The 27,185-nt window shown below is 46.3% G+C and overlaps 1 protein-coding gene across 2 annotated transcripts in view; it reads right to left on the bottom strand.

Annotated features, from left to right (window-relative positions):
- itprid1 (ITPR interacting domain containing 1) overlaps nt 1-27,185 on the bottom strand; it is a 282,117-nt gene that overhangs the window by 105,871 nt on the left and 149,061 nt on the right. The window contains exons 11-12 of one of the 2 annotated variants that reach the window (XM_078216648.1): nt 19,450-19,520; nt 14,083-15,111 (exon numbers count right to left, since the gene is read on the bottom strand). In XM_078216648.1, the coding sequence (XP_078072774.1) occupies nt 14,083-15,111; nt 19,450-19,520 (1,100 nt within the window). The remainder of the gene's footprint in view (nt 1-14,082; nt 15,112-19,449; nt 19,521-27,185) is intronic. The other variant, XM_078216649.1, reaches the window with a different exon arrangement.

The following is a 27,185-nucleotide window of genomic DNA, read 5'->3' as shown; positions in this document are numbered from 1 at the left end:
GCCCGCAACCTGCCCTACTCGGTGGAGGATGTCAGGTCAGTAACAAGGAGCTGTCGGATTTGCGCGGAATGCAAACCGCACTTTTACCGACCTGACCGGGCACAATTGGTCAAGGCCACTCGCCCCTTCGAGAGGCTGAGTGTGGATTTTAAGGGCCCCCTTCCCTCAACAGACCGGAACGGGTACTTTCTTAACATCATAGATGAGTACTCCCGGTTCCCGTTTGTTGTCCCCTTTGCGGACACGTCGACTGCCACGGTGATCAAGGCATTCCGTGATCTTTTTACCCTGTTCGGGTACCCCTGCGATATGCATAGCGACAGGGGCTCGTCGTTCATGAGTAACGACTTGAGGCAATTCCTGCTCTCATACGGGATTGCCTCTAGTAGAACCACGAGTTACAACCCTAGGGGCAACGGACAGGTGGAGAGAGAGAATGCTACAGTCTGGAAGGGTGTCCTATTGGCGCTGAAGTCCAAAGGCCTTCCAGTCTCCCATTGGCAGGAGGTCCTCCCAAATGCACTTCACTCCATTCGCTCCCTCCTGTGTACGGCAACCAATGCTACTCCCCACGAAAGGATGTTCTCATTCCCTCGGAAGTCGTCCTCGGGGATATCTTTACCAGCCTGGTTGACGTACCCAGGACCCGTCCTTCTGCGGCGACATGTAAGGGCCCGCAAGTCCGACCCCTTGGTCGAACCGGTCCACCTCCTCCACGCCAACCCTCAGTATGCCTATGTGGCATATCCTGACGGGCGAGAGGACACAGTCTCGATCCGAGACCTGGCGCCCGCAGGGGACGTAGCAACTCCTGTCGCTCCCATACCCCCAGTCATGAATCCCGTATCGCTTATTTCTCCCCCGGACGTGGCGCGGTCAGCACCGGGACCAGTGCATAACAGTTATACTCCACTGTACAGCTTGCCTGAGACTCGGAGATCGGCGCCACCGCAGAAGGTACCGGGATCCCCTGCACTACCGCTTCACCAGGGTCAACCGGCCCGTGAGTCCTCGAGGGGACAGCCGGACGCTGTTTTGGAGAGAATGCCACCGCAAGCACCTGCTCCGGTGTCACAGCCGGTATTGAGGAGGTCACAACGACGGTGCGGTCCTCCAGACCGTCTGGACTTGTAGATTTTTTTGTATATATGTAGTCTGTTTTCGCACCCCGCCGGCCTTTGTTTTCAAAGGAGGGGTGAATGTTGTGAACCATCGTTGGTTACCACTGTGGGGTTATTCTAATGTTGCTGTTGGGCTAGGGTGTTCACACTGTGGGGTTGTTATAATGTTGTTGTTGGGCTAGGGTGTTTACACTGTGGGATTAATATACCTGTGGTGGATGCTGTTGAGGCACATCCCAGTCGGGCCCCGCCTCCTGGGAGAGGTATAAGACCCTCTGCTCGGGCGGGACCCCTCCAGTTTGGAATGGTGTACTCGTGTTTAAATAGTTCCATTGTTAGACAATAAAAGCCTTCAATTACTGAAGCCTTGTGTCTCGTGCTCGATTGTCGCGCATCAGGGGGGGAGGGGGGGGAGGGGGAGGGGGGGGGGGGAGGGAGGGGGGAGGGGGGGGGAGGGAGGGGGGAAGGGGGGGAGGGGGAGGGGGGAAGGGGGGGGAGGGGGGAGGGAGGGGGGGGGAGGGAGGGGGGAGGGGGGAGGGGGGAGGGGGGTGGGAGGGGGGGAGGGGGAGTGGGGGGGGAGGGGGGAGTGGGGAGGAGGGGGGGTAGGGAGGGGGGGAGGAAGGGGGGGGAGGCGGGGAGGGGGAGGGGGGAGGGTGGGGGGGAGAGGCTGCCCAAAAGGAACAAACAGTTCAGACCAGTATTATTTCCCTGTTTTACTGACATTCCCATTTTAATATATACTAGACTAGGGATAAGGCCTACGTGGGATTGTTGTCGGTGCAGACTCGATGGGCTGAATGGCCTCCTTTTGCACTGTAGGGTTTCTATGATTTCTATGCTAAACCAGTTCAGACTAGTATTCTTATTTTCCCCATTTTACTGTTTTTTCCTTCTGTGGGTAGGGCAATTTTTTTTTTATTCATTCAGGGGACATGGGCGTCGCTGGCTGGCCAGCATTTATTGCTCATCCCTAGTTGCCCTTGAGAAGGTGGTGGTGAGCTGCCATCTTGAATCGCTGCAGTCCATGTTCTGTGGGTTGACCCACAATGCCGTTAGGGAGGGAATTCCAGGATTTTGACCCAGCGACTGTGAAGGAACGGCGATATATTTCCAAGTCAGGATGGTGAATGACTTGGAGGGGAACTTGCAGGTGGTGGTGTTCCCAATTATCTGCTGTCCTTGTCCTTCTAGATGGAAGTGTTCGTGGGTTATGAAGGTGCTGTCTAAGGATCATTCGTGAATTGCTGCAATGCATCTTGTAGATAGTACACACTGCTGCTACTGAGCGTCGGTGATGGAGGGATTGAATGTTTGTCGACGTGGTGCCAATCAAGCAGGCTGCTTTGTCCTGGATTGTGTCAAGCTTCTTGAGAATGTTGTTGGAGCTGCATCCATCCTGGCAAGTGTATTCCATCACACTCCTGACTTGTGCCTTATAGATGGTGGATAGGCTCTGGGGAGTCAGGAGGTGAGTTACTAGTCGCAGTATTCCTGGCCTCTGACTGCTCTTGTCGCCACTGTGTTTATGTGGTGAGTCTAGTTGAGTTTCTGGTCAATGGTAGCTCCAAAGATGTTAGAACATAGAACAGTACAGCACAGTACAGGCCCTTCGGCCCTCGATGTTGTGCCGAGCTTTGTCCGAAACCAAGATCAAGCTATCCCACTCCCTATCATTCTGGTATGCTCCATGTGCCTATCCAATAACCGCTTGAAAGTTCCTAAAGTGTCCGATTCCACTATCACAGCAGGCAGTCCATTCCATACCCCAACCACTCTCTGAGTAAAGAACCTACCTCGGACATCCCTCCTATATCTCCCACCATGAGTTATAGTTATGCCCCCTAGTAACAGCTACATTCACCCGAGGAAATTGTCTCTGAACATCCACTCTATCTATCCCCCTTATCATCTTATCAACCTCTATTAAGTCGTCTCTCATCCTCCTCCGCTCTATAGAGAAAAGCCCTAGCTCTCTCAACCTTTCCTCATAAGACCTACACTCCAAACCAGGCAGCATCCTGGTAAATCTCCTCTGCACTCTCTCCAATGCTTCCAAATCCTTCTTTTGTGAGGTGACCAGAACTGCACACAATATTCCAAATGTGGTCTCACCAAGGTCCTGTACAGTTGCAGCATAACCCCACGGCTCTTAAACACAAACCCCCTGTTAATAAATGCTAACGCACTATAGGCCTTCTTCACGGCTCTATCCACTTGACTGGCAACCTGCAGAGATCTGTGGATATGAACCCCAAGATCTCTCTGTTCATCCACATTCCTCAGAACCTTGCCGTTGACCCTGTAATCCGCATTCAAATTTGTCCTACCAAAATGAATCACCTCGCACTTATCAGTGTTAAAATCCATCTGCCATTTTATAGAACATAGAAAGTCACAGCACAAACAGGCCCTTCGGCCCACAAGTTGCGCCGATCACATCCCCACCTCTAGGCCTATCTATAGCCCTCAATCCCATTAAATCCCATGTACTCATCCAGAAGTCTCTTAAAAGACCCCAACGAGTTTGCCTCCACCACCACCGACGTCAGCCGATTCCACTCACCCACCACCCTCTGAGTGAAAAACTTACCCCTGACATCCCCCCTGTACCTACCCCCCAGCACCTTAAACCTGTGTCCTCTCGTAGCAACCATTTCAGCCCTTGGAAATAGCCTCTGAGAGTCCACCCTATCCAGACCCCTCAACATCTTGTAAACCTCTATCAGGTCACCTCTCATCCTTCGTCTCTCCAGGGAGAAGAGACCAAGCTCCCTCAACCTATCCTCATAAGGCATGCCCCCCAATCCAGGCAACATCCTTGTAAATCTCCTCTGCACCCTTTCAATGGCTTCAACATCTTTCCTGTAATGAGGTGACCAGAACTGCGCGCAGTACTCCAAGTGGGGTCTAACCAGGGTCCTATAAAGCTGCAGCATTATCTCCCGACTCCTAAACTCAATCCCTCGATTAATGAAGGCTAGTACGCCATACGCCTTCTTGACCGCATCCTCCACCTGCGAGGCCGATTTAAGAGTCCTATGGACCCGGACCCCAAGGTCCTTCTGATCCTCTACACTGCTAAGAATGGTACCCTTCATTTTATACTGCTGCTCCATCCCATTGGATCTGCCAAAATGGATCACTACACACTTATCCGGGTTGAAGTCCATCTGCCACTTCTCCGCCCAGTCTTGCATTCTATCTATGTCTCGCTGCAACTTCTGACATCCCTCCAAACTATCCACAACACCACCTACCTTGGTGTCGTCAGCAAACTTACCAACCCATCCCTCCACTTCCTCATCCAGGTCATTTATGAAAATGACAAACAGCAAGGGTCCCAGAACAGATCCCTGGGGCACTCCACTGGTCACTGACCTCCATGCAGAGAAAGACCCCTCCACAGCCACTCTCTGCCTTCTGCAGGCAAGCCAGTTCTGGATCCACAAGGCAACAGCCCCTTGGATCCCATGCCCTCTCACTTTGCAGCCGACAACAGCCCTCCACCTCATCCACTACTCCACCAATCTTGGTGTCATCAGCAAATTTACTGATCCACCCTTCAGCCCCCTCCTCCAAGTCATTGATAAAAATCACAAATAGCAGAGGACCCAGCATTGATCCCTGTGGTACACCGCTGGTAACTGGTCTCCAGTCTGAAAATTTTCCATCCACCACTACCCTCTGTCTTCTATGAGATAGCCAGTTACTTATCCAATCGGCCAAATTTCCCTCCATCCCACACCTCCTTACTTTCTTCATGAGCCGACCATGGGGAACCTTATCAAACGCCTTACTAAAATTCATGTATACGACATCAACTGCTCTACCTTCATTAACACACTTAGTTACCTCCTCAAAGAATTCAATCAAATTTGTGAGGCAAGACTTACCCTTCATGAATCCGTGCTGACTATCACGGATTAAGCTGCATCTTTCCAAATGGTCATAAATCCTATCCCTCAGGACCTTTTCCATTAACTTACCGACCACCGAAGTAAGGCTAACCGGCCTATAATTACCAGGGTCATTCCTATTTCCTTTCTTGAACAGAGGAACAACATTCGCCACTCTCCAGTCCTCTGGCACTATCCCCGTGGACAGTGAGGACCCAAAGATCAAAGCCAATCTCCTCCCTTGCCTCCCAAAGAATCCTAGGATATATCCCATCTGGCCCAGGGACTCATCGACCCTCAGGTTTTTCAAAATTGCTAATACACCTTCCCTCAGAACATCTACCTCCTCCAGCCTATCAGCCTGCATCTCTCACACATCCTCAAAAACATCGCCCCTCTCCTTGGTGAACACTGAAGAAAAGGATGCAAGTCTGGGCGGAGAAGTGGCAGATGGACTTCAACCCAGATAAATGCGTAGTGGTCCATTTTGGCAGGTCGAATGGGATGAAGGAGTACAATATAAAGGGAAAGACTCTTAGTACGGTAGAGGATCAGAAGGACCTTGGGGTCCGGGTCCATAGGACTCTAAAATCGGCCCCGCAGGTGGAGGGGGTGGTTAAGAAGGTGTATGGTGTGCTGGCCTTTATCAATCAAGGGATTGAGTTTAGGAGTCCGGGGATAATGATGCAGCTATATAAGACCCTCGTCAGACCCCACTTGGAGTACTGTGCTCAGTTCTGGTCGCCTCATTACAGGAAGGATGTGGAAAAGATTGAAAGGGTGCAGAGGAGATTTACAAGGATGTTGCCTGGATTGAGTGGCATGCCTTATGAGGATAGGCTGAGGGAGCTCGGTCTTTTCTCCTTGGAGAGACGTAGGATGAGAGGAGACCTAATAGAGGTATATAAGATGTTGACAGGCATAGATCGGGTGGACTCTCAGAGGCTTTTTCCCAGGGTGGAAATGGCTGCTACGAGAGGACACAGGTTTAAGGTGCTGGGGGGTAGGTACAGGGGAAATGTTGGGGGCAAGTTTTTCTCACAGAGGGTGGTGGGCGAGTGGAATCGGCTGCCGTCAGTGGTGGTGGAGGCAAACTCAATAGGGTCTTTTAAGAGACTCCTGGATGAGTACATGGGACTTAATAGGATGGAGGGTTATAGGTAGGCCTAAAAGGTAGGGATATGTTCGGCACAACTTGTGGGGCCGAAGGGCCTGTTTTGTGCTGTAGTTTTCTATGTTTCTATGTTTCTAAAAGTATTCATTCATCGCCTCTCCTATCTCTTCTGACTCCATGCACAAGTTCCCACTACTATCCTTGACCAGACCTAAACCTCACCCTGGTCATTCTTTTATTTCTCACATAGGAGTAAAAAGCCTTGGGGTTTTCCTTGATCCGACCCGCCAAGGACTTCTCATGCCCCCTCTTAGCTCTCCTAAGCCCTTTTTTTTTAGCTCATTCCTTGCTACCTTGTAACCCTCAAGTGACCTAACTGAACCTTGTTTTCTCATCCTTACATACGCTTCCATTTTCCTCTTGACAAGACATTCAACCTCTTTTGTGAACCATGGTTCCCTCACTCGGCCATTTCCTCCCTGCCTGACAGGGTCACACCTATGAAGGACGCGCAGTATTTGTTCCTTGAACAAGCTCCGCTTTTCATTTATGTCTGTCCCTGACAGTTTCTGTTCCCATCTTATGCTCCCTAATTCTTGCCTAATCGCATCATAATTACCCCCCCCCCCCAATTATAAACCTTGCCCTGCCGTAAGGCCCTATCCCTCTCCATTGCAATAATGAAAGACACCGAATTATAGTCACTATCTCCAAAGTGCTCTCCCACAACCAAATCTAACACTTGGCCCGATTCATTACCCAGTACCAAGTCCAATGTGGCCCCACCTCGTGTCGGCCTATCCACATATTGTGTCAGGAAACCCTCCTGCACACACTGTACAAAAACTGCCCCATCCGAACTATTCGACCTATAAAGGTTCCAATCAATGTTTGGAAAGTTAGTCACCCATGACAACTACCCTGTGACCCCCACACCTATCCATAATCTGCTTAGCAATTTCTTCCTCCACATCTCTATTACTATTTGGGGGCCTATAGAAAACCCCCAACAACGTGACCGCTCCTTTCCTGTTTCTAACTTCAGCCCATATTACCTCAGTAGGCAGATCCCCCTCGAACTGCCTTTCAGCAGCCATTAAACTATCCATGATTAACAATGCTACTCCTCCACCTCTTTTACCACCTTCCCTACTCTTACTGAAACATCTATACCCCGGAACGTTCAACAACCATTCCTGTCCCTGTTCTAACCATGTCTCCGTAATGGCCACAACATCGTGGTCCCAAGTACCAATCCACGCTCCAAGTTTACCTACCTTATTCCGGATGCTCCTTGCATTGAAGTAGACACACTTCAACCCACCTTCCTGTCTGCTGGTACACTCCTGCGACCTTGATACCCTCCTCAGTACCTCATTACACTCAACACTGGCTTCTGGGCTACAGCTCGCTTTCCCATCCCCCTGACAAATTAGTTTAAACCCCCCGAAGAGCCGTAGCAAATTTCCCTCCCAGGATATTGGTGCCCCTCTGGTTCAGGTGCAAACCGTCCTGTTTGTACAGGTCCCACCTTCCCCAGAATGTACTCCAATTATCCATGTAACTGAAACCCTCCCTCCTACACCATCCCTGCAGCCACGTGTTTATCTGCACTCTCTCCCTGTTCTTCAACTCGCTAGCACGTGGCACCGGCAACAAACCAGAGATGACAACATGGTTTGTCCTGGCTCTCTGCTTCCACCCTAGCTCCCTAAATTCCTGTTTTAAATCCCCATCCCTTCTCTTACCAATGTCATTGGTACCGGTGTGTACCATGACTTGTGACTGTTCCCCCTCCCCCTGAAAACACGGTCCGAGACGTCACGGACCCTGGCATCCGGGAGGCAACATGCCATCCGTGGGTCTCTTTTGCTGTCATAGAACCTCCTATCTGTCCCTCTAACTGTCGAGTCCCCAATAACTATTGCTCTCCTGCTCTCCCCCCTTCCCTTCTGAGCCACAGGGACGGACTCCGTGCTGGAGATCCGGTCACTGTGGCTTACCACTGGTAGGTCCCCCCCCCCAACAGTATCCAAAGCGGTATATTTGTTGCCGAGGGGAACGACCACAGGGGATCCCTGCACTGACTGCTTCCTCCCAGCCCCTCTCACCGTCACCCATCTATTTTCATTCTTCGGAGTAACTGCAAACCTGAAGCTTCTATCTATGACCACCTCTGCCTCCCGAATGATCCGAAGTTCATCCAGCTCCAGCTCCAGATCCCTAACACGGTCTTCAAGGAGCTGGAATTGGATGCACTTCCTGCAGGTGTACTCAGCTGGGACACTGGTGTCCCTCACCTCATACATCCCACAGGAGGAACATTGCACTACCTGCACTGACATCCCTGCTAACTTCCCTTAATAAGAAACGAAAGAGAGAAAAAAAAAGCTTACCTGCTCTCAGTCCGAGTCCTTTTTCTTAGGTTAGAGGAGGGGGGAGGTTGGGAGACTCGAAACTGAGATTAAACCCAAACAAACTGAGATTAAACCCAAACAAGTGAGATTAAACCCAAACAAACTGAGATTAAACCCAAACAACTGAGATTAAATCCAAACAACATGTTAACATTGAATGTCAAGGGGCGGTGGTTAGAGTGTCTCTTATTGGTGATGGTCATTGCCTGGCATTTGTGTGGTGTGAATGTTACTTGCCACTTGTCAGCCCAGCCTGGATATTGTCCAGATCTTGTTGCATTTGAACATGGACTGCTTCAGTATCTGAGGAGTCGCGAATGGTGCTGACCATTGAGCAATCATCGGCGAACATCGCCATTTCTGACTTTATGATGGAGGGAAGATCATTGATGAAGCAGCTGAAGATTGTTGGGCCTAAGACACTACCCTGAGGCACTCCTGCAGAGATGTCCTGGAGCTGAGATGACTGACCCTCCACAACCACAACCATCTTCCTATGTACTAGGTATAACTCCAATCAGCGGAGAGTTTGCCCCCTGATACCCATTGATTCCGGTTTTGCTCAGGCTCCTTGATGCCACACTCGGTCGAATGTGGCCTTGATGTCAAGGGTTGTCACTCTCACTTCGCCTCTGGAATTCAGCTCTTTTGTCCATGTCTGAACCAAGGCAGTAATGAGGTCAGTAGCTGAGTGACTCTGGCGAAACCCAAACTGGGCAGCATGGATTCATGAGGGGAAAGTCGTGCTTGACGAACATGTTGGATTTTTATGAAGATGTGACTAGGGCGGTTGATGGAGGAGAACCGGTGGATGCGGTGTTTTTGGATTTCCAAAAGGCGTTTGATAAGGTGCCCCATAAAAGGCTGCTGAAGAAGATTAGGGCACACGGAGTTGGGGGTAGTGTGTTAAAGTGGATTGGGGACTGGCTATCCGACAGGAAGCAAAGAGTCGGAATAAATGGGTGTTTTTCCGGTTGGAGGAAGGTAACTAGTGGCGTGCCGCAGGGATCGGTACTCGGGCCGCAACTGTTTACCATTTATATAGATGATCTGGAGGAGGGGACGGAGTGTAGGGTAACGAAGTTTGCAGACGACACAAAGATAAGTGGAAAAGTGAATCGTGTGGAGGACGGAGAAGATCTGCAGAGAGATTTGGACAGGCTGAGTGAGTGGGCGAGGATATGGCAAATGGAGTATAACGTTGATAAATGCGAGGTTATACACTTTGGAGGAAATAATAACAAATGGGATTACTATCTCAATGGAAACAAATTAAAACATGCTACCGTGCAAAGGGACCTGGGGGTCCTTGTGCATGAGACGCAAAAGCCCAGTCTGCAGGTACAACAGGTGATCAAGAAGGCAAATGGGATGTTGGCCTATATTGCGAGGGGGATAGAATATAAAAGCAGGGATGTCTTGATGCACCTGTACAGGGCATTGGTGAGGCCGCAGCTGGAATACTGTGTGCAGTATTGGTCCCCTTATATGAGGAAGGATATATTGGCATTGGAGGGAGTGCAGAGAAGGTTCACCAGGTTGATACCGGAGATGAGGGGTTTGGATTATGAGGAGAGGCTGAGGAGATTGGGTTTGTACTCGTTGGAGTTTAGAAGGATGAGGGGGGATCTTATGGAGACTTATAAGATAATGCGGGGGCTGGATAGGGTGGAGGCGGAGAGATTCTTTCCACTTAGTAAGGAAGTTAAAACTAGAGGACACAGCCTCAAAATAAAGGGGGGTCGGTTTAAGACAGAGTTGAGGAGGAACTTCTTCTCCCAGAGGGTGGTGAATCTCTGGAATTCTCTGCCCACTGAGGTGGTGGAGGCTACGTCGCTGAATATGTTTAAAGCGCGGATGGATGGATTCCTGATCGGTAAGGGAATTAAGGGTTATGGGGATCAGGCGGGTAAGTGGTACTGATCCACGTCAGATCAGCCATGATCTTATTGAATGGCGGGGCAGGCTCGAGGGGCTAGATGGCCTACTCCTGCTCCTATTTCTTATGTTCTTATGTTCTTATGTCACTGAGCAAGTTATTGCTGAGCAGATGCTGCTTGATAGCATTGTTGATGACCCCTTCCATCATTTTACTGATGATCGAGAGTAGACTGATTGGGCGGTAATTGGCCGGGTTGGATTTGTCCTGCTTTTTGTGTACAGTACATACCTGAGCAATTTTCCACTTTGTTGGCTAGATGCCAGTGTTGTAACCGTACGGGAAGAGCTTGGCTAGGGGAGTTGCAAGTTTTGGAGAAGTCTTCAGTACTATTGCCAAAATGTGATCAGGGCCAATTGCCTTTGCACTATCCAGTGCCTCCAACCGTTTCTTGATATCACGTGGAGTGAATCGAATTGGCTGGAGACTGGCATCGGAGAAGCTGGGGACCACTAGAAGAAGCTGAGATGGATCATCCACTCGGCACTTCAGGCTGAAGATTGCTGCGAATACTTTAGCCTTATCTTTTGCACTGATGTGCTGGGCTCCTCCTTCATTGAGGATGGGGATATTTGTGGAGCCTCCTCCTCCAGTGAGTTGTTTAATTGTCCACCACCATTCTCGACTGGATATGGAAGGACTGCAGAGCTTAGATCTGATCCATTGGTTGTGGGATCGCTTAGCTCTGTCTATCACTTGCTGTTTTTGCCATTTGGCATGCAAGTAGTCCTGTTCGGTAGCTTCACCAGGTTGACACCTCAGTTTTAGGTATGTCTGGTGCTGCTCCTGGCTTGCCCTCCTGCACTCTCCATTGAACCAGGGTTGATCCCCTGGTTTGATGGTAATGGTTGAGTGGGGGATATGACGGGCCATGAGGTTGCAGATTGTGCTGGAGTACAATTCCGCTGCTGTTGATGGCCCACAGCGCCTCATGGATGCCCAGTCTTGAGTTGCTAGATCGGTTTGAAGTCTGCCCCATTTAGCACGGTGATAGTGCCACACAACACGATGGAGGTTATTCTCAATGTGAAGGCAGGACTTTGTCTCCACAAGGACTGTGCGGTGGTAACTCTTACCGATACTGTCATGGACAGATGCATCTGCAGCCGGCAGGTTGGTAAGGATGAGGTCAAATATGTTATTTCCTCTTGTTGGTTCCTTCACCACCTGCTGCAGACCCAATCTAGCAGTTATATCCTTTAGAATCCGACCAGCTCGATCAGTAGTGCTGCTGCTGAGTCACTCTTGGTGGTGGATATTTAAATCCCCCACCCAGAGTACATTTTGCGCCCTTGCCACCTTCAGTGCTTCCTCCAAGTGTTGTTCAACATGGAGGAATTGGATCTCAGGGATAGGTTAAGGTGAGGATGGAGCGAACAGTCCAAAGATCACTGGGCCCTGAGAGGAGGGCACCTCCAGTCAGCTAACATTTTCTGATGGAGGCCCTCCACCCCACTTCCTTCCTGCTCAAGAGCATCCAAACATTTGGCGGCAGATTTCTTGGCAGCCGTCACTTCCCGGTACAAAGTATGGTTGGTGGGCATTGGGGCAGCTTTTCAATGTGGCACCTTGATAATTGCAATGCTGAGGTGATGGTGGAGTGGGAGAATCAGAGGCCTCACCACCAGCAATAATCCATGGATAAAAGGTTTTGGCAGTAAGTGCCACACTATATGGCGGGAAAGCCACCATTGCCATTGGCGGGCTCAATGCTTTTCCAACCAACATCAGCCTTTGCTGATTTCTGGAATAATCTCATTTTATTTGAATGTGTGCATTTGAGTTCATCCAACCTCGTGTTTGCTGTGGGGTTATAAGTAGGAATTGGATCACACCTTGAAGGGGAAATACACCACCGCTTATTAAAAGGAAGCAAATCAAAATCCTTTTCCATTTACAGGCAGGTAATGAGAGGAAAACTTGGTGTTGTTTGAATGGACCCACCCTCCAGTCCATAAAAGAGTGGTGATTCAGATTGGCAGAAAGTGAGAATTGGAGTCCCACAAAAGTCAATGCTGTTGTTCACAATTTATTTGAATGATATTGATTTTGAAATCAAAAACATAGGGAGGAATTCTCCCATCTGGGACCAAGTCTTGTGGTGGGGTGAACATGGGGAATGTATCTTGCTGTGGAGGCCGAATGGAATCCTATCCCCATCCCGATTAATTGTGCATCCAGGGGTTTAGCGCTGTATTCTGTAGTGATGCGGGCTAGATTGCACATGTCTTACCGTCCTATCTGGGTGCCATATTTAAAAGGCGCCCAACAACACTGACCCTCTATCAAAGGAAGGTGACGGACTTCCAGGAATACACCAAGTTTGGAAGATGGACCTCCTTAATGACATTGAAGCTGGATGATCCACCTGATAGATGCTTCCCCCACTCACTGCTCTGGTGGTCCAGGGAGTTCACTGGTGGCTTCCATTCCAAACTCCAGAGGCAGCTCTCGGCATTCTTCAGTGAAATCCCGGTGTCTGCATGCCATGCTGTTCCTGGACTGGTGTATTGTCCCACTGGCGCTGCAGAGAATCAGGTATGGGGTGGGGGGAGGACTCCGGTTGAACCTTCATCTGCATCCCATCAGCCGGATGTGAATCAATTTCATGCCGGCCACTAGCAGGTCTCCCAAAGCAACATGGAGTGCACCAGCAGAAGATCCCATGTGTTTTGGGCCTCCCACTGAATTCTTTGAACCCAACATCAGGAGCGTGGGAGATTTGTGGATGACACCAAACTGGGAGTGTAGGAAATATTAATAAACTTGTTGACTAAGCATATAATTCGCAAATGATTTTCAACACTGAGAAGTGCGGAGTATTCCATTGTGATATTGTAGAAAGGATATAGAGGCATTGAAGAAGATGCATTCAAGGTTTACAGGATTGTCAGAACTGTGAAGTTATGCCGATCACAAAAGGATGAACAAGTTCGAAGTTTCTTTTGAATGAGCAGGCTGAAGTGTGACATAAAACAGGTCTGTGAATGATTTTGACAGCAGATGCAGAGAGATTGTTTACACATATGCGGAAGAGAAAAATATACAGACCTGGCATATATATGGTAACCTTATAAGATAAATCGTATAGGGAATTGAGAAGAAACCTCTTTGCCTTAAGTGTAATGCTAATGTGGAACAGTGTGGCAACAAGTAGCAGCAAAAGTATGTGGTTCAAGAGCATAGCAGGAACAACTGATTGACAGTTAAAAAAGAGTATTTATAATGTAACAGTAAATAGTCATTCAAAAATAAGAGTCCAAAATCTGAAAGTTAAAGCCAGAGGTAACAGCAACACAGAAAGAGTGAAAAGCTGAAAATAATGATGGTTTCTCATGTAGGACCAATTCAAATGCCTTTAATTACACACAGTGACGAGTCTTCTGCACCCCTACAAGATGAAAAGAAATCACTAAATCTAGTACATCATGAACCAGGCATGGGTGCTCTACTTTCCATAAGGAATGCTTAGAGGGTGCATTTTGGGAATAGTCCTGATCTGTGTCTTGCCCTTGATGCAATGAAGATATAACCAATATACTGCTTGTACAATATAAAACTTAGGTTTCTTTTCCTTCAGTCATTCTGTACTTACCGGGGATACAGAGATGATCTTTGCTGTTTGCTGCAATTGGTGCAAGGTCATGATCAGCTGTCTCTCTGAATGTGATCCAGCAGTCTTTGTGTCCTTCCCATTCAACCGTGTTGATGAGCAGTGATGGTGGAGACAATAACAGTGGTGGCAGTGCTGACACTGGGCTGGAGGGACAGCAGTTGGCTCCTGAGCATTTTCAATATTATGCAGTCCAGAATCCAAAGATACTGATCTTTTCAACAGTCCTCCAGATCGAACTGCAAGTAAATTGAGGTTCTTTCCGCAACCATGTCTTTCAGTAACACGTTCCCCAGTGTTCTCCACGGTCTGCACTAAAGCATCTCTCAATTTTACTCTGCTTCCTCCGAATGCATTCTCATGCTTGGGAATGTCTTTATTTGGCTGAAATAAAAGTGGTAATGGTTCTGAAGAATGAAACTCAATATTTCTTTGTTGAAGTTTGTCTTGAGGAATTTGGAAGGTCACTGACTTGCTTGTACCAGTAAAATGTTGTGGAACGAAATTAGAATTCTCCTGACTTGTATTCATGTTGCTCACAGTTGTTGCATTACTCCTTAGAGAATGATCATTTTGACTGCCCACAGCACTGTTTTGAATATGGATGTCATTACTCAGCCAGGTACTGTTTTTAGGAGCTGAAACGTGCTTTGCAGTCTCTCGAGATGTTGTGTGCAAACAGCGACCACTGCCACTTAATCCATTTATCTCCTCCGTGATTTGTTCAGCACACGGAGCTACAATTGTCTGGTGATATGGGAGAGGAGGAGAAAGACTGTTGAGGTTTTCGACGTTAAATATTTTCTTTTCTTGTAAAACACATGACACTGTGTGCGCTTCCGGGCACTGTGTCTGATCACTGTCGACAGACCCAGCAATACAGATTTGATCAGTAAAGCTGTCCGTTGTCTGTTCAGGAGCCGAGCACTCTAAAGGCCACTGCTCGTTTTCTTGTAGTGTGGCTTCGCTATTGATGCTGTTATCACCACCATTTCGTAGGGTACGTTGAATCTGAAAATGTTCAGCAAAATTAGGAACTGCACAGGTGAGAAACCAAGGGCTGGATTTTCAAAGCGAGGTCGGGGGCTGACAGTCAAAAATTTTGGCTTCCTTCTCCGTTCCTGAACTAAACTGCTCTCGCAAGGCGATATTCGCATTTTGAAATGTAAATGGGCTGATTTGGCTGGAGGCGAACTTGACACTCAATCAGAGGCACCGAGTACCACTAGGAGGTGGGTACTGCGTGTCTGGCACCAGTGACAAAGGCAGGTGGTGGCTGCCATGTTGGAAGCTCCTGTGTCTTGTCAAGGAGAGTAAGAAGTCTCACAACACCAGGTTAAAGTCCAACAGGTTTATTTGGCAGCACAAGCTTTCGGAGTGTCGCTCCTTCTTCAGGAGCGAGACTCTGAAAGCTTGTGCTGCCAAATAAACCTGTTGGACTTTAACCTGGTGTGAGACTTCTTACTGTGCTTACCCCAGTCCAACGCTGGCATCTCCACGTCTTGTCAAGGAGACCAGAGAGTTCAGGAAAGGACCAGGAAATAAAGAAGATGCATTGTGGCTACACTGAAGGACAGCATCCATCTGGCCCGAGCTGACTTCACAAATTTCATTTTAAAAAATTGATGGGGACAAGCTTTCTGTTGCCCTGCGGCAGCTCTGACGTGCACTACAATGAACCAGACTGTTCATCTTCAATTGAAAAAGATGATTAAAAATCCCATGCTATCTGGACAGGCTCTTCAGCAGCTCCTTAAACAGCTTATGGGGTTGTTAATTGGTGGAGAGTTGTGTACCCTCCCTCTTGCATGCCCTTTGAAAACTGAAAATTGCACTGGAGACAGTGGGATCCCTTCGGGAACACCACTTTCAAATTGTGCCTGAGCCCATTCCTGCACCCACCAGCCATTGAAAATCCAGCCCCAAGGATTTGTTTTAGATTTGAAGATAATGTTATAAAAGCCTAAGTATATGATCAGTTGACAGCTCAGATCATAGCCTTCTTCATTCCTCTAACACTTGAAGGGGAAACATCGTTACTGCCCAAAGGTGCTTCATAGCCATGAATGTCGGAACATGGGACAGCACAGTGGTTAGCACTGCTGCCTCACAGCGCCAGGGATCCGAGTTCAATTTCCAGCTTGGGTGACTGTTTGTGAGGAATCTGCACTTTCTTCCCGTGTCTGCGTGGGTTTCCTCTGGATGCTCAGATTTCCTTTCACAATCCAAAAGACGTGCTGGTTAGGTGCATTGGCCATGCTAAAAATTTCCAGTATTTTCTGTTTTACTAGGGGGCATAGGTTTAAAGTGTGAGGGTCGAGGTTTAAAGGAGATGTACTAGGCAAGTTTTCTTTTTATACAGAGGGTGGTGGGTGCCTGGAACTCGCTACCGAGGGAGGTAGTGGAGGCAGATATGATAGTGACTTTTAAGGGACTTCTTGACAAATACATGAATATGATGGGAATGGAGGGATATGGTCCCAGAAAGGGTAGGGGGTTTTAGTTCAGTCGGGCAGCATGGTCAATGCAGGCTTGGAGGGCCGAAGGGCCTGTTCCTGTGCTGTAATTTTCTTTGTTCTTTGTATAATCTAGTTCTCTGGTGTTGGTTGAGGGAGAAGTATTGGCCAGGACACTGTCATGGGATCTTACAATTATCTCAACAGGTAGACAGAGCTAATTTGAAAGACTAGGGCTCCAACAATGCAGCAATGAAATGCCAAAAAAAGGGCCAAACACCACATTAGGTACTGGAGTTGAGCTTAAACCTTTTAAATTGGCAAAAGAGAATATTAGTGAGACCAGTTGATACAACATAAAGTAGGAGAGAGGAAAGCTCAATATGAATGTCTAGCAACTTGGGCAACAATTTCTTGGTCATAATAACCTCAGAACACAGAGAATAGAAATAAATGGGTCATAATTAGGTTGGCAATTCTTAATTACTTTGTAACATGTCCAAGTTTGTTGACAACACAAAATTGAGCGGAATTGAGTTGTGAGAAGGATGAAAGGAGGCTTCAAGGTGATTTTGACAATTTGAGTGAGTACGCAAACACAAGACAGATGCAGTACAACATGGCTAAATGTGAAGTTATAAACTTGAACATGCAGAACAGAAAGGAAGAGTATTATTTTAATGGTGCTATATTAGGAAGTGTGGATGTACAAAGGGATTTGGGTGTATTTGTACACAAGTCATTAAAAGTGGACAGGCAGGTGCAATTAGGAAGGCAAATGGTATGTTGGTCTTCATTACAAGATGATTTGAGTACAGATGTAGGAATGTCTTACTGTCAGTGCAGTTACTGTCTTGAGACCACACCTGAAGTATTGCATGTAGTTTTGGTCTCCTTACCTAAGAAAGGATATACTTGCCACAGAAGGAGTGCAGCAGAGGTTCACTAGGTTGGCAGGACTGTCCTATGAGGATAGTTTGGTGCGACTGGATCCGTATTCACTAGAGTTTATTATAATGAGAGGAGATCTGATTGCAACGTACAAAATTCGAACTGGGCTGGACAGACGAGATGCAGGGAGGATGTTTTCCCTAGTTGGAGAATCTAGAACCGGGGACAAAGTCTCGGGATACGGCGTAAACCATTTAGGACTAAGATAAGGAAAACATTTTCACTCAAAAGGTGGTGAACCTCTGGAATTCCCTACCACAGAAGGCTGTGGAGGGCAAATCACAATGTATTCAAGAAATAGATAATTATTTACATTTTAATGGCATCAAGGGGTATGGATCGAAAGCAAGGAACATGGCACTGAGATAAAGGATCAGCCATGGATCTCATGGGATAAAGGGGGAGGTGGCTAGATGGGTGGAGAACTGGCTTGGTCACAGAAGACAGAGGGTGGTAGTGGAAGGGTCTTTTTCCGGCTGGAGGCCTGTGACTAGTGGTGTTCCGCAGGGCTCTGTATTGGGACCTCTGCTGTTTGTGATTTATATAAACGATCTGGAAGGAGGTGTAACTGGGGTGATCAGTAAGTTTGCGGACGATACAAAATTGGCAGGACTTGCAGATAGTGAGGAGCATTGTCAGAGGCTACAGAAGGATATAGATAGGCTGGAAATTTGGACAAAGAAATGGCAGATGGAGTTCAATCCTGATAAATGCGAAGTGACGCATTTTGGTAGAACGAATGTAGGGAGGAGCTATACGATAAATGGCAGAACCATAAAGGGTGTAGATACGCAGAGGGACCTGGGTGTGCAAGTCCACAGATCCTTGAAGGTGACGTCACAGGTGGAGAAGGTGATGAAGAAGGCATATGGCATGCTTGCCTTTATAGGACGGGGCATAGAGTATAAAAGTTGGGGTCTGATGTTGCAGATGTATAGAACGTTGGTTCGGCCGCATTTGGAATACTGCATCCAGTTCTGGTCGCCACACTACCAGAAGGACGTGGAGAGAGTACAGAGGAGGTTTACCAGGATGTTGCCTGGTATGGAGGGGCTTAGTTATGAGGAGAGATTGGGTAAACTGGGATTGTTCTCACTGGAAAGACGGAGGATGAGGGGTGACCTAATAGAGGTGTATAAAATTATGAAAGGCATAGATAGGGTGAACGGTGGGAAGCTTTTCCCCAGGTCGGTGGTGACGTTCACGAGGGGTCATAGGTTCAAGGTGAAGGGGGGGAGGTTTAACACAGATATCAGAAGGACATATTTGACATAGAGGGTGGTGGGGGCCTGGAATGCGCTGCCAGGCAAGGTGGTGGAGGCGGACATACAGGGAACGTTTAAGACTTATCTATATAGCCACATGAATGGAGTGGGAATGGAGGGATACAAAAGAATGGTCTAGTTTGGACCAGGGAGTGGCGTGGGCTTGAAGGGCCGAAGGGCCTGTTCCTGTGCTGTATTGTTCTTCGTTCTTTGTGAGAACTTTGATTTATTTGAACTAAGATTTATTTATTTTTTATAAAAAATGATCATATTGAATGGTGGAGCAGGCACAAAGGGCCAAATGACCTACTCCTGCTCCTAGTTTCTATGTTTCCAAAGGAGTGTCACATGGATGTGTGCTGAACTATTTACAGTCTCTATTAATAACTTTGAGGCTGAGTGTATTGCTTTGAACACTTCTCTGGCACTCTAGGTGTGCTTTTCATGTGGTACATCATTAGTTATTGAAATATAGGTCTCAACACTTAAATGACAATTTAGTGGTTCATTAGAGTGGGAGTATTTGAACCAAGAATATTTACTTATTTCTGTGTGGTATTATGTGAAGTAATTAGGACCAAAGGGCAAAACTACGGTTGAGAATAAATCCTTGTAAGCCACCTAGAAATAATTTGTTGTTGCAGTACGTCAAAACTTTGCACCAAATAGTTTTCTACCTGTGGTGGGATGTATGGCTCCTCCAGAAATCCACTACTGTCTGATTGACAACTATTTTGTCTTTTCATATCTGTAAGAGAAAGACAGATATTTAGCATGGCATGACAAGCACCCAGTGAGAAAGAACTTGCATTTTACATCATCTTTCAATCTTCTTGGATGTCCCAAGAATTGTACCCATTTGTTTTATGTGGGCAAACATGGCAGTCAGTTTCTATAGTGAAGTGTTACAGTCATGGGATAAATGCCAGTTAATCTGTTTTTGGTATTGTTGGTTGAGGGTTGGCCAGCACAGCATGAGACCTTTGCTACTTTTCAATAATGCCTTGAGATCTTTTGTGTTCATTTGATAAGGTAGACATAAATTCAATAAAGCATTTTGTCTTAAAGATGGCATCTCTGACAATACAAAGCAGTACTCCCTCAGTACTACCTGACATTTTCAGATTACGTACTCCAGTCCTGGAATAAACTGTTGATGTTGTGATTTAGGGGCAACTGTGCTGCCATTGAGCCAAGGTTGACACGAGATAATGTGACCATCACCAATTTGCACTTTTTTAAGTTAAGCATTTGCACCTCCTCTGTGATTAAACAATTCTCAAAAAGTGCCCCAGACATTTAAGTGATTTGAAAGCTGACACCTAAATATCTGATACATGTTGCTGGCTTAATATATTAGAAACGTTATAAGAGCAGGAGTAGGCAATTTGGACCTTCGAGCCTGCTCTGTCATTCATTATGATCATGGATAATCATCGAACTCAGTAACCTGTTCCCACTTCCTCCCCACAACATTTGATCGCTTTAGCCCCAAGTGCTATATCTATCTCCTTCTTGAAGACATACAATGTTTTGCCCACAATTACTTTTTTACTTTCTGTGATAGGAAATTCCACAGGCTCACCATCCGTTGGGTGAAGAAATTTCTCATCTCAGTCCTAAATGGTTTACCCCATATCCTGAGACAGTGATCCCCGGTTCAAGACACCCCCACCATCAGGAACATCCTTCCTGCATCTACCCTGTCTGAACCTATTAGAATTTTATAGATTTGTATGCGATCCCCCTCATTCTTCAAAACTCCAACAAGTATGATCCTAACAGACTCAATCTCCTCATATGTCAGTCCCACCATCCCAGGAATCACTCCCGTAAATCTTCTCTGCACTCGCTCTCCTGATGTCAGGCTGACTGGTCTATAATTCCCTGTTTTCTCTCTACCTCTCTTTAATGAAAAGAGATGGAGAATCTGGTGAAATGGTGTGACGACAAAAATATCTTTCTCAATGTCAGTAAGACGAAGGAGATAGTCATCAAGAAGCGTAGTCTTGGTTTCCTCACATAAGACCCCCAAAACTGCACACAATATTCCAGATGTCATCTCACCCAGATGTCAAGGCACTAGAAACTGCAGCAAGACATCCTTGCTCCTGTACTCGAATGCTCTTGCTATGAAGGCCAATATACCATCTGCCTTCTTGACTGCTGCTGCACCTACATGCTTACTTTCAGTGACTAATACACAAGGCCTCTTGTTTGTAATATATATAAATGATTTGGAGGAAAATGTAGGTGGTCTGAGTAGTGAATTTGCAGATGATACAAAAATTGGGGGAGGAGCGGATAGTGAGGAGGATTGTCAGAAGATACAGCAGGATATAAATTGGCTGGAGACCTGAGCCAAAAGATGGCAGATGAAATTTAACCTGGACAAATATGGGCTGATGCGTTTTGGAAGGTCTTCTACAGAAGGAAAGTATACAGTAAAGGGTATAGCCCTTAGAAATATTAGCATGCAGAGGCGTGCAGATCCACAGTTCCCTGAAGGTGGCAATTCAAGTGGGCAAGGTGGTCAAGAAGGCGTATGGCATGCTGGCCTTCATTGGCGGGGAGTTAAGTATAGGAATTGGAAAACCAAGTTGCAACTGTACAAGACTTTGGTTAGGCCGCATTTGGAGTAGAGTCATAGACTCATTGAGGTTTACAGCATGGAAACAGGCCTGTCAGCCCAACTTGTTCATGCCACCCATTTTTTTAAAACCACCAAGCTAGTCCCAATTGCCCACATTTGGCCCATATCCCTCTATAGCCATCTTACCCATGTAATTGTCTAAATTCTTTTTAGAGACAAAATTGTACGCACCTCTACTACTACCTCTAGCAGCTTGTTCCAGACACTCACCACCTTCTGTGAAAAAATTGCCCCTCTGGACCCTTTTGTATCTCTCCCCTCTCACCTTAAACCTATACCCTCTAGTTTTAGACTCCCCTACCATTGGGAAAAGGTAGTGACTACCTAGCTGATCTATGCCCCTGATTATTTTATAGACCTCTATAAGATCGCCCGAGCCTCCTACGCTCCAGAGAAAAAAGCCTCTCCTTATAACTCAAACCATCAAGTCCCGGTAGCATCCTAGTAAATCTTTTCTGCACTCTTTCTAGTTTAATAATATCCTTTCTATAATAGGGTGACCAGAGCTGTACACAGTATTCCAAGTGTGGCCTTACCAATGTCTTGTACAACTTCAACAAGATGGCCCAACCCCTGTATTCAATGTTCTGACAAATGAAACCAAGCATGCTGAATGATTGTGTACAATTCTGATTGCCACACTACCGGAAGGACGTTGATGCATTGGAAAAGGTGCAGAAGGGATTTACCAGGCTGTTGCCTGGTTTGGAGGATATGGACAATGAAGAAAGGTTGAACAAACTTGGATTGTTTTCACTGCAGCGTCAGGATGAGGGGGGACCTGATAGAGGTTTACAAGATTATGACAGGCTTGGATAGAGTGGATCGTCAGTCTTTTCCCCAGGATCAAAGAGTCAATTACTCGGGGGCATAGGTTGAAAGTGAGAGGGGGAAAGTTTAAAAGAGATGTAAGGGGCAAGTTTTTCACACACAGGGTGGTGAATGCCTGGAACACGCTGCTGGAGGAGGTGGTGGAAGCGTTCAAGAGGCATCTGGGTGGATACATGAATAGGCAGGGAATAGAGGGATATGGACCACATAGAGGCAAGGAAATATTAGATTAGAGAGGCACCTGTGATGGCACAGACTTGATGGGATGAAGGGCCTGTTCCTGTGCTGTACTGTTCTCTGTTCTTGACACCCAGGTCTTTTTGCACATTCCCCTTTCTCAACCTCTATTCATTCAGATAATAATCTGCCTTCCTATTTTTGTTGCCAAATCAGATAACCTCACATTTATCCATGTTATACTGCACCTAGAATGCATTTATCCACTCACTCAACTTGTCCGAATCACATTGAAGCATCTCTGCATTGTCCTCACAGCTCACCCTCCCATCCAGCTTTGCATCATCTGCAAATTTGGAGATATTACATTTAGTTCCCTCATCTAAATCATTAACATACATGGTAAATAGGTGAGGTCCGAGCACTGATCCCTGCAGTAGCCCATAACTCATTGCCTGCCACTTGGAAAAAGACCTGTTTATTACGACTCTTCTGTTTCCTCTCCCTCAACCAGTATTGTATCCATCTCAGTACACTACACCCAGTCTCATGTGCTTTAATTTAACATGCTAATCTCTTATATGGGACCTTGTCGAAAGCCATCTAAAGTCCAAGTAAACCACACCCACTGGCTTCCCCTCATCAATTCTACTCGTTGCATCCTCAAAGAATTTCAGTAGATTTGTCGAGCATGATTTCCCTTTCGTAAATCTATGCTGACTCTGTTCGATCCTGTCACTGTTTTCCAAGTGCTCTGCTATTATGTAATGGACTCTAGCATTTTGCTCATTACTGACGTCAGGCCGACTAGTCTATAATTCCCTGTTTTCTCTCTATCTCCCTTTAATGAAAAGAGATGGAGAATCTGGTGAAATGGTGTGATGACAATAATCTCTCCCTCAATGTCAGTAAAACAAAGGAGATAGTCATCGACTACAGGAAGCGCAGTGGAGGACATGCCCCTGTCTACATCAACGCGGATGAAGTGGAAATGGTTGAGAGTTCAGATCACCAACAATCTGTCCTGGTCCCTCCACGCCAAAGCCATAGTTAAGAAAGTCCACCAACGACTCTACTTTCTCAGGAGGCTAAGGAAATTCAGCATGTCCGCTATGACTCTCACCAACTTTTACTGATGCACCATAGAAAGCATCCTCCTATCCAGATGTATCACAGCTTGGTATGGCTCCAGCTCTGTCCAAGACCACAAGAAACTACAAAGAGTTGTGAACGTAGCCCAGTCCATCACACAAACCAGCCTCCCATCCACTGACTTTGTCTATACTTCCTGCTGCCTTGGAAAAGCAGCCAGCATAATTAAAGACCCCATGCACCCTGGACATTCTCTCTTTCACCCTGTTCCGGCTGGAAAAAGATACAAAAGTCTGAGATCACGTGCCAACCGACTGAAGAACAGCTTCTTCTCTGCTGCCATCAGACTTTTGAATGGACCTACCTCATATTAAGCTGATCTTTCTCTGCACCGTAGCTATGACTGTAACACTACATTCTGTACCCTCTCCTTTCCTTCTCTATGAATGAATGAATTTGTCTGCGTAGCACGCAAAAAGAATTCTCTTCACTGTATATTATTAGTGAAATAAATAATAAATCAAATCACTACAGTTTGGGGGGTCTCTATACAACCCTTACAAATGTTTGTGCCCCTTGGTGTTTCTCAGCTGTATCCATACAAATTCCACATCATCAGAGCTAATATCCTTCCTCACTATTATGCTAATTTCCTCTTTAACCAGCAATGCAACCATACTGCTTTTGCTTTTGTCTGTTAGTAGGAGCATGACCTTGTAGAATTTCCCCTTTAAAGCAATCTAGCTTTCTGCAGTTGCTGCAATAAATCAGCAGACTGCCCCTTAGGTTAAGAAACCAAACTCTTAACCTATTATTCCGGTGTAATTAAGTATTTGAGAAACACAGTTACAAGCATGACAGAAGTTATTAATTCTCAAACATGAATTCAGTTAATAGAGAACTAGAGGGCACTGTTTTAAAATTAGGAGTCACCCTTTTATGACAGAGATGAGGAGACTATTTTTCATGAGTGTCGTGCGACTTTGGAACACTCTTCCTGATAAGGCAGTGAAGGCAGGGTCATTAGCAAGATAAATATGTGGAGTTACCGGGATAGGGCCTGGGTAGGATTGTTGTCGGTGCAGTCTCGATGGGCCAAATGGCCTCTTCTGCACTGTAGAGATTCTATGATTCATTGAATATTTTTGGTTATCAGTAGATGGAAATGCAGAACTTGAAACACAAACAGATCAGATGTGATCTTAAATAATTGTGGAGCAGGCTGGAAGGACTGAATGGCCTACTTCTGTTCCTATTTCCTATGTTCAACATCCTGCACAACAACAAAAAAAATAAATTAATCGATGACTAGGTTGCGTGGAAGGGTAATCAGACTTCTGGTATTCACTGCCTTAAAGAAAAGGCTGCTTTGTGCAAGTATGAGATATTGGTGTGTTTCCTGTGAACGTGTCCCATCTATTATGATGATGTTGGGAATGTTGTCATGGCCAGAATATATGTTTTCCCTGTACTGCCCATGATAAGTACATAAGAGATTAATATTTACTTACTTTTGGAGTGTGAATCCCAAATTAAATAATTTCGGCAACAAGTGTTTTTGGGTTTAAAACGAGACAGTTATTTATCCTCTCACATTCCCCCAAATTTAAAATGCTATCATAGAATCCCTATAGTGCGGAAGAGGCCACACACACAAACATACACTGATTGGTTACAGGTAAATGCAGTTGTACACTTGCCTGTTATGATTAACTAAGTACTTGTTTAACGATCTACATTTTGTTCATGGAAGGCCTGGTTTCTTATATGACATTGATATTTTTAAAATTAAAACGAGGGTCCTGTAATGTGCGTGAGGGATTCTCAGCAGGCTATGAAGCGTCCTAGAGTCGAATTTCTAGTAGGCTGGTTCCCAAAAGAACTTCAATTGGAGAATCCTTCTCTCTGTGGGGATCTCCCACATTCAAAGTATTGCTGTTAATTACCCTGGCCGCTTGGATTATTTGCAGAGAGTTTGATGGCTTTTGGTGGAACGGTCGGCAAACAGCCTCTAGCTGTTTTTAAAAGCAGAAAACAACATGGCTTCCTCATGATGTGACTTTTATACAAGTTCAAAATCCTTTTCCAAACATATTGGCGGTGCATAGGTTTTTATTTTGTATTCCAAAATCCTGTGGGTTTTTTTTAAACATCATGAGGTTCATCCAGTCTGGTTTGAATGGGAAAATCATCATAATCCAATGTAAGGTTGAAAGGGTCCATGCACATCTGTCTTGCAGACAGAGTTTTGATGTTCCCTTTTGCCCATGATGAAAACTGGACTATAGCAGTTCAAAAAGGCTGAACACCATCTTCTCAAGGGTAATTTGAGATGGGCAATAAATGCTAGTCTATCCAGTGAGCCCCACATTGTATGAACAAACATGGGGCAGGCCAGTTGGAAATTCTATAGTCTTTTCCATCCTCAAATATAGCATTGTGTCAATTCCACTGATGGCTGTGAATGTCCATATTTAATGAGGCATTCGCTTGAGACTTAGGACTGTCTGCATTTCAAATGCCACAGTCACGTGATTTGCAACATCCATTTTAACTAGTTTTAACTTGTATTGACAAACTTCACAATAGACTGGACATGACACTCCTCCACTGCCTGGGAAGAAAATGGAATGTTAATCAGCTTTGTTTTAAACATGGCTTCCCTGTGAAGCAAAAGAATATATACCTATCCATTCTACACATATTCTGTCAATCACACAGTAATCCAGTACTGCTAAATCATAGAATCCCTACAGTGCAGAAGGAGGCCATTTGGCCCATCGAGGCTGTACGGACAACAATCCCACCCAGGCCCTATCCCCATCACCCCATGTATTTACCCCAGTATTCCTCCGGACACTAAGGTGCAATTTAGCATGGCCAATGCACGTAACCTGCACATCTCTGGAACATGGGAGGAAACCGGAGCAGACACAAGGAAAATATGCAAACTCCACCCAGTCACCTGAGGCCGGAATTGAACCTGGGTCCCTGGCGCTGTGAAGTAGCAGTGCTAACCACTGTGCCACCTTGCCACCCTGTGTCTGTCTGTTGCATCACCTATAAAAATAAAATCCCAGTTTGCATGTTGTTACGAATAGATGAGGCACAGTGGTTGGCACTACTGCTTCACAGCACCAGGGACCAGGGTTCAATATTGGCCTCTGGTGACTGTGGAGTTTGCACTTTCTCACCCTGACTGCATGGGTTTCCTCCGGATGCTCCGGTTTCCTCCCACAGTCCGAAGATGTGCAGGTTAGGTGGACTGACCAAGCTAAATTGCCCATTAGTATCCAAAAATGTGTAGGTTAAATGGATTAACCATGGTAAATCTGCGGGATTATGGGGAAAGGATGGGGGAGAGGGCCTGGGAAAGATACTCTGTCAGAGAGTCAGTGCAGACCCGATTAGCCAAAAGGCTTCCTTCTGCACTGTAGGGATTCTATTCTATATTCCATTCTATATTCTGTTCTATTCTAGGGAAATTTGGCAAATTGGATTCAAAATTGGCGAAGTGGCAGGAAGCAGAGGGTGATGGTCAAAGGTGTTTTTTGGACTGCAAGACTGTATCCAGTGGAGTCCCACAGGGATCAGGGGTGGTGCCCTTGTTTTTTGTGATTTATAGACTTGAATGAAGGAGGGTTCATCAGTAAGTTTGGA

The sequence above is a fragment of the Mustelus asterias genome, chromosome 7 (genome assembly GCF_964213995.1).
Source record: "Mustelus asterias chromosome 7, sMusAst1.hap1.1, whole genome shotgun sequence".
NCBI lineage: Eukaryota > Metazoa > Chordata > Chondrichthyes > Carcharhiniformes > Triakidae > Mustelus > Mustelus asterias.
The sequence above is the reverse complement of the archived record's forward strand: the minus strand, read 5'-3'. Positions and strand labels throughout refer to the sequence as shown.